Raw genomic sequence first — 19948 nt, 5'->3', positions numbered from 1 at the left:
AGAGTAGAGATGTACGTATGGGTGTAGGAAGGTCAGAAGAAGGTATGGGGGAGTCCCAGGGAGGCGCACAGGCCTCGGGGTTTGGCTATCCACCCTTTCCACAGGGCCCAGGGGATCCGATGGGAGGCACGTCGGATTACTCCAGCTTTGCCCCATATCCACCCTACATGCCATATATGCCCTATCCTTCCTTCTATCCACCATATCACATGTATCCACCCCCACCTTTTCATCCAAGGCCAGTACAGCCTGAAGCCAGAGAAACAGTACCTCCACCACCACCACCTGCACCAACAGCCCCGGTTGTTGAAGCACAACCCAGTTCTTCAGGGGGAAGTAAGGTGAAGATGACTGAGTACTTAAAGTTGGATGCTCCTAAGTTCAATACGGGAGATGATCCCTTTGAGTATCTCAGTGCAGTGAGAATGATAACAAGTGAGTTGGGAGCAGATGAGAGCAGGGCCATTGAGATGGCAGGGTTCACGTTAAAATGCAAGAAAGCTAGAGAATGGTTCAAGAACTATGTGGACCCCAGAATAGACAGTATGACATGGGAAGAGTTCGCCACCGAATTTGCTGGGTGGGCTTTCCCTGACAGTTCTAGGGAGCTAAAGGTTGTGGAGTTTGAGCAGTTGAGACAGACGGAGGAGATGAGCGTTGATGAGTATACCGATAAGTTCCTGGACTTGTTACCATACGTGGGTCATGCGTATGATACGGATCAGAAGAAGGCAAAGAGATATGCCACAAGGCTTCATCCCAGGTATTTCTCTTTGATTCTTCATGCGGAGAAGGAGAGTTTCCACTCCATTGTGGATGCTGCTAGAAAGATGGAGGCCAATGTTGTAATCCCTTGTTGTAGACACATGATCAGTTTATGTATGTTTCTTTTCTTGTTCATATTGATGAGAAAACCAGGCTTAATACGATGAGTTATATCCGCCTTGAGTGGGGATAAAATAGCAGAGATATAGTGCATGCACAGAGTAAGCCCTGGAGGAAAGAAAAGTTTTAATGGTTTGATAGAAAGTGTATGATCATGTATGGGATTGCACAGGTACACAGACAGTATACCAGACTTACTACGGGTCCCGGCGACCTTAAGTCGATCTGGATCCTAGTGCCGGTAGCAGTTCGGTTTTCGGGCTGTTACAGAAGGCCCTCAAACCCAAAGTGGACAATATCTACTGGTGTGGGCCCAGAGGATGTTACAATAAAGCCCTATGAGGTGGATTAAAAGTATCCCACATTGGAAAGAGGTAAGGAGAGGGGAAGCCTTATAAGGGCAAGCCCCAAGAGACCCTAGTAGACGCATTTTCAGGGGAAGGACGCTTGCGTGAACCCTGAGAAACAAAACCGTGAAGGGAAGGCTGGGCCAAGGCCCTCGAACCCAAAGCGAACAATATCTACTGGTGTGGGCCCAGAGGATGTTACAATTGGTATCAGAGCCTGGGCCTCATGAGTACGGTGTGCTGAGCGAGGACGCTCAGGCCTTATGGGAAGTAGAAGCCCTATGAGGTGGATTAAAAGTATCCCACATCGGAAAGAGGTAAGGAGGGGGAAAGCCTTATAAGGGCAAGCCCCAAGAGACCCTAGTAGACGCGTTTTCAAGGGAAGGACACTTGCGTGAACCCTGAGAAACAAAACCGTGAGGGGAAGGTTGGGCCAAGGCCCTCGAACCCAAAACGGACAATATCTACTGGTGTGGGCCCAGAGGATGTTACAATAAGCCCTATAAGGTGGATTAAAAGTATCCCACATCGGAAAGAGGTAAGGAGGGGGGAAGCCTTATAAGGGCAAGCCCCAAGAGACCCTAGTAGACGCGTTTTTAGGGGAAGGACGCTTGCGTGAACCCTGAGAAACAAAACCGTGAGAGGAAGACTGGGCCAAGGCCCTCGAACCCAAAGCGGACAATATCTACTGGTGTGGGCCCAGAGGATGTTACAATTGGTATCAGAGCCTGGGCCTCATGAGTACGGTGTGCTGAGCGAGGACGCTCAGGCCTTTTGGGGGGTAGAAGCCCTATGAGGTGGATTAAAAGTATCCCACATCGGAAAGAGATAAGGAGGGGGGAAGCCTTATAAGGGCAAGCCCCAAGAGACGCGTTTGCAGGGGAAGGACGCTTGCGTGAACCCTGAGAAACAAAACCGTGAGGGGAAGGTTGGGCCAAGGCCCTCGAACCCAAAGCGGACAATATCTACTGGTGTGGGCCCAGAGGATGTTACAATAAGCCCTATGAGGTGGATTAAAAGTATCCCACATCGGAAAGAGGTAAGGAGGGGGGAAGCCTTATAAGGGCAAGCCCCAAGAGACCCTAGTAGACGCGTTTTCAGGGGAAGGACACTTGCGTGAACCCTGAGAAACAAAACCGTGAGGGGAAGGCTGGGCCAAGGCCCTCGAACCCAAAGCGGACAATATCTACTGGTGTGGGCCCAGAGGATGTTACAATTGGTATCAGAGCCTGGGCCTCATGAGTACGGTGTGCTGAGCGAGGACGCTCAGGCCTTATGGGAAGTAGAAGCCCTATGAGGTGGATTAAAAGTATCCCACATCGGAAAGAGGTAAGGAGGGGGAAAGCCTTATAAGGGCAAACCCCAAGAGACCCTAGTAGACGCGTTTTTCAGGGGAAGGACACTTGCGTGAACCCTGAGAAACAAAACCGTGAGGGGAAGGCTGGGCCAAGGCCCTCGAACCCAAAGCGGACAATATCTACTGGTGTGGGCCCAGAGGATGTTACAATAAAGCCCTATGAGATGGATTAAAAGTATCCCACATCGGAAAGAGGTAAGGAGGGGGGAAGCCTTATAAGGGCAAGCCCCAAGAGACCCTAGTAGACGCGTTTTCAGGGGAAGGACGCTTGCGTGAACCCTGAGAAACAAAACCGTGAGGGGAAGGCTGGGCCAAGGCTCTCAAACCCAAAGCGGACAATATCTACTGGTGTGGGCCTAGAGGATGTTACAATTGGTATCAGAGCCTGGGCCTCATGAGTACGGTGTGCTGAGCGAGGATGCTCAGGCCTTTTGGGGGGTAGAAGCCCTATGAGGTGGATTAAAAGTATCCCACATCGGAAAGAGGTAAGGAGGGGGGAAGCCTTATAAGGGCAAGCCCCAAGAGACCCTAGTAGACGCGTTTGCAGGGGAAGGACGCTTGCGTGAACCCTGAGAAACAAAACCGTGAGGGGAAGGCTGGGCCAAGGCCCTCGAACCCAAAGCGGACAATATCTACTGGTGTGGGCCCAGAGGATGTTACAATAAGCCCTATGAGGTGGATTAAAAGTATCCCACATCGGAAAGAGGTAAGGAGGGGGGAAGCCTTATAAGGGCAAGCCCCAAGAGACCCTAGTAGACGCGTTTTCAGGGGAAGGACGCTTGCGTGAACCCTGAGAAACAAAACCGTGAGGGGAAGGCTGGGCCAAGGCCCTTGAACCCAAAGCGGACAATATCTACTGGTGTGGGCCCAGAGGATGTTACAATTGGTATCAGAGCCTGGGCCTCATGAGTACGGTGTGCTGAGCGAGGACGCTCAGGCCTTATGTGGGGTAGAAGCCCTATGAGGTGGATTAAAAGTATCCCACATCGGAAAGAGGTAAGGAGGGGGGAAGCCTTATAAGGGCAAGCCCCAAGAGACCCTAGTAGACGCGTTTGCAGGGGAAGGACGGTTGCGTGAACCCTGAGAAACAAAACCGTGAGGGGAAGGCTGGGCCAAGGCCCTCGAACCCAAAGCGGACAATATCTACTGGTGTGGGCCCAGAGGATGTTACAATAAGCCCTATGAGGTGGATTAAAAGTATCCCACATCGGAAAGAGGTAAGGAGGGGGAAAGCCTTATAAGGGCAAGCCCCAAGAGACCCTAGTAGACGCATTTTCAGGGGAAGGACGCTTGCGTGAACCCTGAGAAACAAAACTGTGAGGGGAAGGCTGGGCCAAGGCCCTCGAACCCAAAGCGGACAATATCTACTGGTGTGGGCCCAGAGGATGTTACAATTGGTATCAGAGCCTGGGCCTCATGAGTACGGTGTGCTGAGCGAGGACGCTCAGGCCTTATGGAGGGTAGAAGCCCTATGAGGTGGATTAAAAGTATCCCACATCGGAAAGAGGTAAGGAGGGGGGAAGCCTTATAAGGGCAAGCCCCAAGAGACCCTAGTAGACGTGTTTTCAGGGGAAGGACACTTGCGTGAACCCTGAGAAACAAAACCGTGAGGGGAAGGCTGGGCCAAGGCCCTCGAACCCAAAGCAGACAATATCTACTGGTGTGGGCCCAGAGGATGTTACACCAATGCTCGATCGCGTGGCCTAACTCACACCCGCATTGTTGCCTGGGCATGAAGTGCCTTAGAAACTTTCTATAAAATGGGACTAACACTCGGTTAGTCGGCTTGACTTATGCCCATCTTGTGGCGTAGGCATGAAATGCTTTAGAAACTTTTTGTGAAACGAGACTAACACTCGGTTAGTCGACTTGGCATATACCGCTCTTGAGGCCTGACATCCAATGCCTTGATTAGTGGATCCAACGCCTGGTCTTTTGGCGAGTTTCAGCCTTGAAACTTTTGTTTAGTGGGTCAAATGCCCAGTCTTCTGACCTGACGTATTCCCAACTTATGGCTTTGTTTTAGTGGGTCCAACACTTGGTCTTCTAGCTTAATGGACTTTGGCTTATGGCTTTATTTTAGGGGGTCCAATGCCCGGATTTCTGACTTATGGCCTTATTTTAGTGGGTCTGACGCCCGATCTTCTAGCCTGACGGATTCCTAACTTATGGCCTAGAAGTTTTTGTTTATATAGGTCCGATGCCCGGTCTTCTAGCCTGATGGATTCTCGACTTATGGTCTAGAAGCTTTTGTTTATATGGGCCCAACACTCGGTCTTCTGGCCTGACGGATTTCTGACTTATAGCCTAGAAGCTTTTGTTTATATGGGTCCAGTGCCCAGTCTTCTGGCCTAACAGATTCCTGACGTATGGCCTTTGATGAATTCTCTTTAATCTTTTTTTTTTTAAGAAGGCAACCCTATCATTCCTCTTCACTGAAGAGCACAACATATGAAAAAATACCTCGTTAATTTTTTATCGATAAAATTTTCTAAGATTACAATTATTCCATGACTCGGTCATCTAACTTGGCTAGCTTATAAGACCCTGAGCGAATAACCTTCGAGACCCTAAATAGTCCCTTCGATTTTCGCCCAGCTTACCAGATCGCCTGCTCCTATGATTTTCTTATTTTCCCTAATCATCCTTAGGTCCTTCTACAATTACATAATAATCCCCACAGGTTCCTTGTCAGGGGTGGTCTCACAAGTTGTTGCCTCGGGTTCAAATCTCCTCCCTTCCCTACCCTTCTTGGCAAATTTTCGGAGAGTGTCATCACTTATTAACCTCTCGATCTCCTCTTTCAGTTGTCTGCACTCCTCCGTTGTATGCTCACGGTCTTCATGAAAACGGTAGTACTTGGTCCTATCTCGCTTTTTGGCTCTCTCTGGATTGATCTTGGTAGGCCACTTGACCTCCTTATCGTTCTTCTTGATCCACATTAGAATACATGTTCATGAGTCATTCAACATAGTATAATTCTTATACTTACTTTGATCATCCCTCCTTCGAGAGATGAGGTAACTTATGTGGTTTCCTTTATATCCTCGCCCCTCTGACTTTTAGTTTTGCTTTTGTCCTATCCTTTTGTCCTCTCTCAATGCTTGGAACTCGTCATCCAACCTGATGTATTTTCGGGCTTTGTCCATTTGTTGTTAGTACGTAGCGCTTGGATTCTTAATTAGGGAATCCATGAACTTGACATTGTGTGTCCCTTTCTTTAATGTTTCACATGTATCTCGTGATTTAATTCTTTCACCTATATTGCTTCTACATTGAAACATGAGATAAAGCTTTTTAAAGACTCGTCCTCTCCTTGGCGAACCTTTCCCAAGTCAAAGGAGAGCTTTTTTGGAAGTATACAAGTAATAAACTTGGTTTTAAATAATATAACGAATTATGTAAAGTTATGAATTAAACCTAGGCTTAGATGTTAGTGCCATTTTTGAGCCAAATCTGTGAGTGTTGACGGAAATATTCGGCACAACGCGAAGTCATTGACATCTTGAAGTTGCATGATCGTCCTAAAAATCGCCAAGTGACTTATAGGATCTGCCATTTCATCATATTTGTCCAAACTGGGCAGTTTAAACTTAGTTGGGAATGTTTCTGCTAAGATTTCTTTTGAAATGGGCGAGGCATTATCTAGGCCAAAGTCCTTCTCTTGCTCCTTCTGGTACCTTTGAACAGCCTGTACCAGCTTTCAGTCTATACCTTTCGGAGTATCGTCTGATTTTTCTTCTAATTCATCCTTCTCTTTGGACTGTTTCTCGATCGCCTCTATCCGAGCTTTTGGGGTGTCAACAGAGGCTTCCTCCCTTCCCCTAGGAGCCATAACTGATGCCTCCCCCTGAGCCTTATACTGCTCGAGATTAGCCCGCAAATTTTGGATATATTGGATCATTTGCTCGTTGTTCAAGTTATTAAGATCTCCTTTATTGACCATTGAGGGCGTGTTTTATCCACTGCTAGGGGTGGAAGAAATTATGATGCCCTTATTAGTAGCAACCTTGGCAACAACTCGTAAACTATCGGTCATTCCGAGAAAAAGCAAACAGAGATTTCTTTGTAGGAGAAAAGGGATAAGAGAATGGATTTAATCCAAATGAACAGAAAAGACTTAATGAATTTTCCGACAATGAAACCAAATGATATTACTGAAATCAAATTGATGAGGTGGCCGAAATGGAGTCATGTTGTGATTGGTCCAATGAAACTGTACTGTGATTGGTCCACCTGCAAGACAGAGAATGTGAGGTGGTCGGCGCTTATGGCAGCCACTCTGATACTCAAGTCAATAAATTGAAGAGAAGCGCGAATATAATATTTATAACTCAGGTGTAGTTGTGTAAGAGAATAGCGTACTTTTATATCTGTAATTTTTCGCTTTTATACTATAATATGGGGTTAATTATAATATTTTCTGATAATTCGATAATGATGTGACTGGCTAATTGATAAAGGGTCTTATCAGCTAATCGGCTGCGAATCTCGCGATTAAAAGCATAACAGGAGTCTTCTATATTACCTCTAACAGTAACTCAATGTGAAGACTCGGCCTACTCTTGAATGGGCGAGTCTTCATGAAGAGTCGGGTACCTCGATCGTCCGAAACTTCCATTTTTCAAGTGAAACCGTGTATTAGTTTATCAAATACTTATTATGTGATTCTGTTACGGTGATAATTCATTATCTACTTTGAATAATTATTGTATAACATTACACTTTCTAATCAAAGTTCTATGAAACCTGCCTGCTTGAACAAGAACATGTCGACAAAAGCCTCCACCTGCATGTAAAGAAAGCAGAAAACATATCCAAGAAATCACAAAAAAGAAAACTGACAGAACAAAAGATCCACCGCTTTTTTCCTTACATCTGCTACTAAACAGAGAAAAAGAAAAGCATATCTAAAATTCCTCAACCATTTCCACAAAATTTATAGAAAAACTAAAAATTAAAAGAAGTATATACAACTCACCCAGAAATCGTCTATAAGGTATAGATGTACAATTATTTTTTACAAGATTTGTTAATCGACTTACTGAATTAAAATAAATAAATAACTCTAATCTAAAATTAGACTATTTTAAAAATTATTTTAAAATATATCTCTCATTATATTTTAGATAGAAATTAATGTTAAGGAGAGACATTTTAGTTAAATTTTTAAAATTATAGAAATTATTTAATATATTTTTAAAAATATATTTATTAATTAGTTAATTTTTTTATAATATTTAAATTAAATATTTTTTCTTCTAAATTTTAATATTTAAATAAATTTGAAAATTTTATTTAATAAGTGGACAATAATAAATTCCAGCAGAATCTGGCAACCTACGACCACGTCAATTTGTTTTTTCGAAAAAAAAAAAACATGTGATAGTCGCGAGACAGGATCCTTGAAACTTGAGCTGGATTCTAAGATACTCGTGACGTCTCAGTCTTCACTCATCAATCCATTAAATCCTGCAAAGCTTTTTTTTTTTTTTTTTTTTTTCCATCATACAGATAAATTACATTTTGTTTTGAAAAGTTTTGTCCGTAAAACAAATCACAATTTTACTCTTTTTTTATATTTATAATCAAAATTTTTAAATTTAAATAAAAAACTTTAATTTTTAAATTTATTATAATTATAATAAATTTTTAAATTAATTTTAACTAAATTTAAATCACATTAAATTAAATGTTACATATCAATATTTTTACTATATAAATAATTTAATTAACTGAAATTAAATTTTAATTAAAATATTAAATTTACTTTTAATTATATAAAAATTTTAAATTATATAATTAAAATACTTAATTCTCACTTACATAAATAATAATTTTAAATGAAAATTTTATATAATTAAGAGTTTAAAATTTTAATTCAAATTAATTAAATTACTTATAAAATGAAAATAATGATACATGGTACTTTAAATTAACTTAAATTTAATTAAAATTAATTTAAAAAGTTATTATAATTATAATAAATTTTAATTTTAACTTTTTTATCTAAAATTAAAAATTTTAACTATAAATTTGAAAACTTTAACTTCTAAAGTTGTAATTTTTCTTTTTGTGAATAAGCGTTTGAAAAATTTATATCATCAAAAGTAGGGTGCGCAATATTCGGTTCAAATTAAAAAAATCGATCGAACTGAATTAATTTTAAAATTCAGTTCGATTTTTTATTCAATTCAGTTCGGTTCGGTTCGGTTTTTAATTTTAAAAATTTTGGTTATTTCGGTTCTATTCAGTTTTGATCAGAAAAAATTAAAAAAATCAAATCGAACCGATTAGTGATAATAATATGTTATTTTCAATAACATAGAGAAATTAAATTATATTAAAATTAAAATATTTTAATTAAATTTTAAAATATTAAAAATAAAGTATAAAAAATAAAAAAATTATTAAAAATCGAAATCGATCAAACTGAACTGAATCGAACCGAATCAGACTGGTTCAATTCGATTCCGTTTCTAACTAAAATCGATTCAGTTCAGTTTTTATAAATACTAAAATTTCGATTTTCAATTTATTCAGTTTGATTCAGTTTTAAACCGAACCGACCGAATGTTCACTCTTAATTGAAAGTCTAATTATCCTAAATCTCGACTAACAGAAACTTACACCGAGTATAGAAAAAATAAACCAAATAAAAAACAAATAATGACCCAACTAAAAAAATTCTAACTTACTACACTGGATCATCTTAATTACGAAGCAAAGTGGAAAGTCCATATAAGGGGCACATTACCCCTTTCCACAACTAAAGTCCCCTTTTCACAACTAAAGTGGGATTCAATATACTCTCACGTCCAGAATTTTTTACTGGTGCGTAACACATTTATGGGGCGCCCAATATCGGATGGGGAGGCTCTGATACCATGTTAAATTTGGATCAGGCCTAACTCATCCCAAAAACTAGCTCAAGAGGAAAGAGTGACTATAACCCATATAAGGAGCATATTATCCATTTTCACAATCAATGTGGGATTCAACATGAAGTACTAGTCTAGTATTTTACTAGAGTCTATGAAGAAAATACTAGAAGAGCTCCAATAGTCTACAGCGATCATGGGATCAATTCATTAAAGATTTTTTAGATTCACAATAGATTCGTGACTCACAATAAAAGGCTAGAAGCCCAGTACAGATGAATAATAATAGGTTTGAGATGCTTAGAAAAAGATAAAAAAGAAAAAATTTAAAGATAAGATCAAGGCCCATAAAAATAAACAACCCTAACAAAGGTATTGAGGTTTGGAGGGCTCAATTTGTTGCTGCCGCTAAGAGCATTTACTGGAGGAGAACATGCAAAAGTCTAATAAGAGAAGAGGACCAAATGAGGCACACAGACCACAAACACCACCCAAGAAAATCCAATAGACGTAGGAGCCTTCATAACCCATCAGCAAAGTACCATAGCCATGGGAACTAATCCAAGCTAAGTGGAGAGACGCTAGTATTGAGGGTTGTCATCCAGAAGATAGGACAAGCTTTACGCCTTCATGATACTCAGCATCAAACTAATGAAAATGAGCCTTCACAGAGCAAAATAATAGATGTAGGCCTATTGAAGCTCAAAGGACAATTCCAACAATAGCCATTGCTTCCAATGGAAGTTGACCAAACATGCAGGTCCAAAATTTGAAATAGAAGCTAATCGAAGCACCGCTTGTAAGGAAAAAAATAACAATGCAGATTTAAAAGAACCCTCTCAAATATTCCCATTTACCAATAAAATCAAAATAATAAAAAAATACAATTCCATTTGGAGATGGAAAGGGAGAGACCCACTCTCCGCAAAGGAAGAGAAAGTCCCACTGGGGGACCCACTAAATAGAGAGAACCTTCTAAAGAGAAAAATAGAAAAGTGAGAGAAAATCTCTTCACTACTTTTCGACCTCTTATTTGGAGTTTATCTAAAAACAAGTAAGATGTGGAATCTAAACTTATAAATAATCGGTTGGATTTAAAATTAAATTAAATTAAATAAATTAAAATTTAAAATTTTAATATTTATAAAAATAAATCAAACTGATTTTATCAAAAATTAAATTAAATTTAAACAATTTAATTCGATTCGATTTAATCATTTTAAATTTTTAATAAATTTTTATTTTTTACATTTTGCTTTTACTATTTTAAATTTTAATTAGAATATTTTAATTTTTATATAATTTAATTTTTCTATATTATTAAAAATAATATATTATTATTACTAATTAGTTTGGTTCAGTTTTTTTTTATTAAAATCGAATCGAACTGAAATAATTAAAATTTTTAAAATTAAAAATCGAATCGAATTGAAATAAATAAAAAATTAACTTAAAATTTAAACTAATTTGATTCAGCGAACTTTTTTTATTTAAACTGAATACGATTCGCTCTTATTCCAATATTCCAAAGAAAAAAAAGTCTCACCTTCCAAAAAGTTTGAGCGTGTGAAAATTCCACATAATTATAGTTAAATTGATATTTAATGTAGCAAAATAAAATTAAGAATATAATTTAATTATTTGTAGATTCATTAATAGTGCATTTAATCTTTCACAAATTTAAGTAAAAGAATAAATATATTGCAAGTAAAAAAATTACAATTTAAAGCACAATCATGAAAAAAAAAATTAAAGATATATATACAACGCACGTACCATAAACACTCTTTAATATTCATAGTATGAATTAATTTATTTTTGTTATAAAATATTTTTATTACATAGCATATTTTTTACTAGATTTAAATTTTATTACAATATTAATATTTTTTTTAAAAAAAATTACATAGCAATTCGTTTATTAATTAATATTTTATGGCAAAATATTTACCCATGTAAATATATAGATTACTATTTTTTTTTTCCTTTGGAATAAGAGATTATTGTTTATTAATTAACGGTTTCTCAAAACTTTATAATTTATCTATTAATAGATATTATTTTTGTATTCTATAAAAGATAATATTAATGCGATAGATAATAGCTCAAATAAGACATGAGTTGTCAATCATATTGCAACGCTCGATTTTTTACCAACACTCGCCCTCTCTCTAGTAAATCGAGCATTCATGTAAAGTTATTGTTAGTGAATTTAATCTAGTATATTCCTACTACACCTACAAATGTAGAATTTTCTATCCATTAGTTGATTCCAGACAGATTTCAATAGATTCGATAACTAACTCTATTTTTTTAGAATATAAAAATAAATGTACACAGAAATCAAGATATACATTTTTACACACGGATTCTAAATTCAAAACAATTCATTATATTTGTTCATTCTATCAATTTATTATCTTAAATATTCTATCAGTTTATTATCTTAAATATCATAATGACTATAAGCGCTAATCATCTCACATCTATTTTGTAGATTGACTAATCACATTTCAGCTCTATTTTTAACCATATTAAATATATTAAAAATAAAAAATTTAATATCATTTTATTATATAATTAAAATGTAACTATTCATAAAAATGTAAGACAAAATGTAATAGTTCTTAAATTAACAAAATATTCTTATTTATACAATTGACTAAATAGATACTATATAATTAATATGTTTAGATTAAATAATTATAGTTGATACTTACCTATTGATTTAATTACATCAAAAATTCAAATTTTAATTTAAAAATAATTTACGAAATTTATGTGATAAATGATAAGCAAATAGAAAGAGTAATGGAACAGAGAAAACTAATAAATATAAACTTTAACCAATTTAATATTTAGAAGTTTATTCTAAACTAAATTACAAAATTTGAATTAAAACATAAATTTTTACAAATATTAAAATTTTGATATATTTAAATTTTATTCATTTATATAAACAAATAAATCTATAAATAATTTGATATACATAGTTATAGAAATAATTATATAAAAAAGATGGGCAAATGAGAGTATTTTTTTTTTCTCAAGGCAAATGAGAGAATCAAATTTGCTTTTTCCAAACATAGAATATTTTTTCTAAAAAAAATAAATTATACTTTGATTAAGAATCTTAATGTAATTAATGGATAAATTATTATATTTTTAAAATTTAACACTTAAATTTTTATATAATTAATTCATCCTCAGAAGGGAATAAATATTTTAAATACTCAAAACACTCTCTATAAATATTTTAAATACTCAAAGTCTTGAATTTTACAGTCGATTTAGACCGGCCCTAATTTTTATAGTCGACATTAAATGAAAACCCACGATAGTTTTTCGGAAAAAAAATTTTGGTACTCATGACTTTCAAAAGTGTGACGATGGACCGTAAGACTGTCACAAAATTTGAGGCAAAAATTACACCATTTATGGATTAATTTTGCATTTTGATTATTTTTAGATTTTCTTTTATAATTTTTCATATTAAGATTTTCTATTATAAATAGTTTTTACTCGACAGTTTTAGACTTCAATTTTTCAAGAACTTCAATAAAAATTTTCGACTTTTAATCTCTCGTTTCTATTGTTTCGTCTTAACCAAACGTTATTGGTTAAAATTTCTGATAGAGTCTAATTAGTCATATATCAATAAAAATTTTTATATTGTCTTTAATCTCTAAGTTTTATCATAATTGACGGATCAATTTTTATATTTTTAAAACTAAATTTTTAACCATTTATATTTATAATCCATCTAAAATTATACTTTTTCCATTTATTACAGATATTAGTTCAAAATTAGTAGATGATCAAATTTCTTCTAAAAATATAATTTCTTTCTAAAATATTCTTTACAAAAGTTCATAACCTACTTAAAGGTTATTTAGAACTATTTAAAAATATATGAAATTATAAGTATTTTCTGAAAATTTTAGAAATTATAAGTATTGAAGTATTTTAATAAATGAAAATTGAAAAATAAAAAATATTAAAAATTAGTTAAATAAGATATTATAGATAAAAGTTAATGAAACTTAAGTATTCTTTTAAATAGACTTCAAAAAAAAAGTATTCTTTTAAATAAAAAATGAGAAATCAAAATGTCTAAATTATAATAAATGAAAATAAATTATAATAAATTAGAAGTGTATAATTTTAAAAATATAGGGACTAATTTATTAATTATGTTAAAATTTAAAAATTAAATATAATTTATATATTTAAAAAGAATAATAAAGATATTTTCATACGTTTAATGGTAAAAATAAATAAAAATACTTCTAATTTGAATGGATTGATTATAAAGAAATTTAAGTGTTCAGTTATAAAAATATAGAGATCAATTCATTAATTATATTTTAAAAATATAAAATTTGATTCATTAATTATATTAAAATTTAAAAATTAAAATGTAATTTATCAAAAAATATAGAATATTCGATCCAAGAATGTTACACGAGTGGTTCACAGGGCCAGGCGTACAGTTGGCATTAGTGGTTCACAGGGCGTTGGCATGAGTGGTTCATAGGGCCAGGCGTAAAGTTGGCGAAACATGTAGACTGCTAAGGAGCCCTTCGTTCCTTTAAATGAATGTACGCTAGCACATCCTATTGATTTTTTTTTTTTATTTATCAAAGGTAATTTGACTTTATTAAATTAAAAATGTTTAACAACATACAAAAAGAAAAATTGAAAGAGAATAATTTATAAAAGGCCCAAAGATACAATAATAAACACTTCGATCCACACCTAAATAAGAGGCCCAATCAGAGAAAGCTCTGAAAGCATTCCATTGCCATCTGAATCGCCGTTGTCAATCCTGGACCCAAAAGCTAAGAACCTTTTGCAGCCATCGAAGAAAGCAAATTGCTCCCAAATAGTGCTTTGATCATGGAAAAAACAATATGTGAGTTCAGAAATTTCATTGTAACACTAACCCAAAAAAGATAAAGAACCCATGGCTGATGAACAGAGATCATAATAATGTTGCCAAGTAAACTTAAAAAACAAATTGAAGGATCAAGAAGTTTGTTGCCAAGGTCTCCAGAAGCCGATGCTGCGAGCCGAGGCCTTAAGAATGGAAACAGTCGAATCTTCTTTCAAAATCATGAGCTTCAAGCAAAGAAGATCTGAGATCAGTAAAGTTAGAAGAAGAAAAATCAGGCAGACGACAGCCATGAGAGAACGGTGGCCAAAGCTCCTTTCACCGATATGATGTTGAGGGTCACCAAAGTAACATTTTTGCCTAGTAGACGACCCCAGAAGGTACCCACCCCTAAACCAAACCCTCACATCGATTTTGAGATCTCACACAAAAAAAACCACAGGTCTCGAAATAAAGCCCATCTACAATAAACCACAAGCTTACCAAAATAACCCGGAAAGACACTATATATAAGCTCAGACCTCATCCCTATGAAGAATTTTTGGAATGCAAAAAGAAAAATAATTAATTACATTCTATGCGAGGCCGTACTCGAAACAAAATATCAAATCTACTCGAGGGTAAGCAGATTTTCCCATCCCACCCATATATGCCATTTTTGTATTACAAAAAGAACTGCAGTTTTGCAGGATGACAGACTCTCCCACTATTCCATATCTACTCTTACAATGTTGATACTAAAATCATGATATTCTCTTCTATTCTATGTACATCAGATCAGAAACCTGATTCTAACGTTAACATTAGCTGTCTGTCTCATTTGATCACTGGCTTTTGTCTTGTCTTGGTAAATTGTACATCTCCATTAAGAACAGAGCTAATGAATCTCTCCACTTCTTCTGCAGTCATTTCACTCTTCAATATGGCAAACTTCCCCTTTCGAGGTTTGTATGCCAACAGTAACTTATCTGATGACTTGAATCCAGATTTTTCAAATGCGTTTAAGAATGCTGGCTGCTTGTTTGCATCTAAGAGAGTATATGTAACAGAATCCCCAGCACCAGACGCTGCATTCCTTTGCCTTGAAAATGATTTTTGAGATACCTAATAACACAAACCATGCAGCAAATAATAGAATCAGTCATACAGCGTTTTAGAAAAGTTAGATTAAATTCTGTATATTGGCATCTCAACTTGCCTCGGATAAGATGGATTCCAGTTTCTCCCTTGCTTTTGAATTTCTGAAAGCACCTACGATGCAAACGGGATTCTTTTCCCCGCACAGAGCTTCAAAATTCAACCCTGTCAACAAAGGTAACTGTTCCTCAACAGGATCATCACGCTTTCGAGCTTGACTTGATGCTGTCTTCTTATTCTTTTTATCAAAACCATCAAGTAAGGTGCTAAGATCTTGAACTGCAGATTGCAAATCTTTCACAGAAATCCCTGCTTTTAAGACATGCTTTTCCCCATTTGATAACCAACCAACTATAGCCGGAAGTGCATCAACTCCTAACTTTTTTACCAGTGGATCACTGACACCATGAACCTAGACCAACAATTATCTTAGTTAATCTCAAAAGATAAATAGATTATGATAAGCATATTTTCCCTTCAATAGAAAGCTGTCACTAATTTTTTCTATGGTAGGGATGCAAAATGATCTGCAAAGGTCCCAAGCAGAAATATTTTAGTTTGATATTGGAATTTCATCACGCATCAGCATTTTTAGCACACAACAAGCATTTCTTTAGTAATGGAGCTTCAAAATGTAAGCCTATCATGTTTAAGCTGAATATCTAGTACATTCGTATGTATATTCTGGACCACTATAGAACAGAGAGATCATCTCCAAACTTTGTCAGCTGGAAAGGTCCAATGGCAAAAATAAATTCATAAACAAATTAAGCTGGCTAGCAGTCCATAACCTTACCTCTGCATCATTGAAATTGAAGCGATTATGATATAAGCCACTAAGGACACGCCAAATCACAGGTGTATCTTTTTTGGTGGAGAGAAGTAAAACTCTGGGCAATTTTTCCTTGCTACCAGAGGAAGTCTCAAGGTGTTTCAGATCAATCCGCTTTGAAAACCTCGGCAAATGTTCTTGACAAAAAGTCTTCAAATTCCTAGCAACCAAATCACCATTGTACTCCACCAAAGAACCCTTATCACTTGCTTTGTATGAATAGACAAATACCCTTGGCACTTGGCGGGGATGTATGCCAAGCTCAATACAAAAGGACTTCTCAGTTTCACAATTAATGGTTCCTACCTGTAAGAACACAAAAGTGCGCACGTGAATGAATAATATAAAATCACATGATATAAAGCATTAAGGTACGCAAATATATGTACCTTCAGAGCTCCTTGGAATGAATCAGCAACCTCCTGTATGATTGATTCATAATAGTGGCTACCTCTCAATGAAGGAGTATAGGATAACAAAAGCCAAGTCATGCCTTGTTCAGCAATTTCTTTCTTGAAAATTTTAGAATTTATAGGCTTGAAACTCTTAGGGGAGCTCCTAAAGCCAAAACCAGATTGAGACCTGGAAGAACCACTGAAACCACCAAACTGATTGCGACCACCATCACCCCCAAAAAGATTGGAAAAAATATCATTCATGCCAAAACCAAATGAATTCTGAGAACTGGGACCACCAAATGAAAACGAGAATGATTGGGAACCTCCCTGTCCCCCCATGTTTTGCCATTCATCTGGCCTGAATGAAAAATGACTTTGCCCCTGTCCACCACCTTTAAAATAAGTATATCCACCCTGGTCCCCAGGATAGCCAGCATCAAATCCAGGATTGCCCTTCTCATCTCCATATAGATCATAATTTTTCCTTTTCTCTTCATCTGATAGAATCTCATATGCTGAAATGAAAATGCAGAAGTCAAAATCAAACTAGAACAGGAAATATTAGTAATCATGGAGATCAGAAAAACTAAGGATCCCATTTTTTGCTGATGTTATTGATTTATGAAATGATAATTTAATCTTTTCATGCCCAAAAGATGCTCCTCAGCTAGCATTTTAGTTCAGCACTGTAACTAATCAAGCAAACACCAAAAACAACTAAACTTTTATTTAAATAGAAATCCAGGCACACAAGTATGGCTAGTGCTTCAGCAAGAAAAGAGTTAGTAGGAACAGTGACACATACCGTTATTGATCTGAGCAAACTTCTCTTGAGCACCCTTATTTTTATTCTTGTCAGGATGATATTGAAGAGAGAGCCTACAAAAAGATAAGTTGGCCCATGATGAGCAATTAGACACGGCATAAAAATAGTTGTGGGTGGGAGGGGAGGTTTCTGTTAGCCTCTTTGTGTGGAAAATTATGTACACAGTGCAAATAGAATGAAATACATAAAACAGCAAGTATTGTAGCATTAGAAAACATAACAATATGAAACACAGCTAAATAAATACCAGACCATCCCAAACAGGCGATGAGTCCACATTGTATGCCACACCACCTATGGTGGCACGCTAAAGTTCTTAGTTAACTAGAGATAGGCCTTGGACTTGGATCTATGGAACGACAAGAATGCCTCTAAGATGCAATCATAGACCACTTGGATTGGTTATATATAACACCTCCCTCCAGCCCCCTAAAGTGGTTAAGAAGTGTCATTTGGGGTCTAAACCTTATAGACTTTCAGACCAAAATTTTTGAACTCTAATTTCTTGTTTGTCTCAAACCTCAAAAGAATGTGCTTGCAAGTAACACATACTATGCACCACATACAAATTGATGAACAATAAAATCAAGATCTATAACAGAAAATTCAAACAAGTTATATATAAAACCACATCATGAAGATCTTCTGGGAATCTTCTTCTGTATAACTACTCAGAGAAACAGATATGTCTACCTCTCTATATCAATTACATTAAACCCAGTTCCTTCTTCAGTACTACAATGCATTGTACTGGGACCTCATAAATCATTAACACAAAGAATGCTCGATAACCAAAAGAGAGGACCAAGCCTAAGGTTTACCTTCCAAATACACATTAAGGCCCTCAGATGAGACTAACGCAATACCAATGTTCTTCAAATCATGCACAAAGAAAGTAACAATTGAGTATAAATGCTCTGACTTTTAATACATTCAAAAGCATAGTCAATAAATACATCTAGAGTAGAAAGGAACTAAATCAAGAGTTCAAAAGACATCAAAGCCAAAGATTTTGAAACAAGAACAGAGTGCGAAGAGAGAATATACTTGTGGAAGGCTTTCTGAATTTCACGTTGACCTGCGTTCTTCTCAACACCAAGAACCTGGCAGGAATAAATAGTCCGTAAAAACTTGAATAAAATTAAATCACAAGCATAGCTAAATTGTCTCAAATGGAATACAATTTTGTGCAAACACACTACATTGGATTGTTGGAATACTTGAAAAGAAAAAGAACCACATTGGAAGTTATTTCTTTCTTTTATTATTATCATCAATATTTCCACAGGAGGAGTCATTGATTGATGCAATCTGCAACATAAGAGCCTTGAGACTGGAATCACATGGAAGCAACCGCTTCATATAAAAAATACTGAAAGGGGGGGGGGAGGGTGTTGTCTATATTCTTCAATCTTTAGGAACTTAGATTAAAGGTAACAGGCTATTGTATTCAAAAGTTTACTAGGATTATCATTAAGAAGTCTCGTTTACTTTCTGCCGAAATGATAAAAGCCAAAAACTTTTTACAGATTCAACTCATTAGTTAATGTTAAAAATGAAAAAAAAAAAAAATCACTAGGCACAATTTATCCAACATGACTAATGAAAAACATAATCCCAAAAACCAGTTAGCTTAATTTCGAAGCAAATTCTTTTGTTCACAAATTTGAAACTAACAGATCATCTGCTCCATATACAGGCTTCAAATTTCAGAGCAAAAGCCACTGAGATGAGATTCAATCAGCTTTAACTGAACACCAAAAGCCAACAATTTTACTCAGGAAATATAAAGTTCAAAATTTCCCCCCAAATGTAGAGGAAATTGTAGGAGGCGCAAAAATTGATCCAAACATACATCAAAAGGAGAATGGTGAACAATGAGAATCCACGCCCAAATGCAATTCGGGGCAAAAATTTTCTTTAAAACCATTAGAAAAACAAAAGAATGGAATCAATTGAATTTACCTTGTAAGGATCAATAGTTTTCGCCTCTCCAAATAACAGAACCAAAGATAAAACGACAGTCAATGACAATGTAAAGCGCTTGTTCATCTTCTGAAAATCTGTAGTCGAAAGGGAAATCCCACGGAGAGAGCTTGTGCTGAGCTTCGATTGACGTTAAAATGGAGGGTGTGTTAAAGAAAAGGCAAGACGAGCAACAGGAGAGGGAGAACGAATTGAAGGGGAGGGCATTAATAGTTACGCAGGGGTGGTGGACATTCCAGATACTTCCGGTATCGGGCAGTTAGGCAAACGTGGCGTTTTCGTGTTACTCCACGCAAACTGACCAATAGGATTGTTAGAATTCTTCGGCTTGAGGCACCGTCACATGTCCATGTACCGCGTCACGTGCCATTATATTATTTTTCTTTTCTTTTTTTATCAAAAATA

At 36.0% G+C, this 19948-nt stretch overlaps 1 protein-coding gene across 1 annotated transcript; it reads right to left on the bottom strand.

Annotated features, from left to right (window-relative positions):
• Positions 1-14911: 14911 nt before the first annotated feature.
• On the bottom strand, positions 14912-19743 carry LOC110621235 (dnaJ protein ERDJ3A). Its single transcript, XM_021765430.2, has 7 exons — positions 19523-19743; positions 18605-18660; positions 17537-17610; positions 16723-17246; positions 16298-16639; positions 15563-15913; positions 14912-15468 (listed from the first exon to the last, which is right to left on the bottom strand). The coding sequence occupies exons 1-7, from the start codon at positions 19607-19609 to the stop codon at positions 15181-15183; spliced, it is 1722 nt and encodes a 573-aa protein (XP_021621122.1). The 5' UTR covers positions 19610-19743; the 3' UTR covers positions 14912-15180.
• Between the last annotated feature and the right edge of the window lie 205 nt (positions 19744-19948).

Source organism: Manihot esculenta, chromosome 8, assembly GCF_001659605.2.
Source record: "Manihot esculenta cultivar AM560-2 chromosome 8, M.esculenta_v8, whole genome shotgun sequence".
NCBI lineage: Eukaryota > Viridiplantae > Streptophyta > Magnoliopsida > Malpighiales > Euphorbiaceae > Manihot > Manihot esculenta.
The sequence above is the reverse complement of the archived record's forward strand: the minus strand, read 5'-3'. Positions and strand labels throughout refer to the sequence as shown.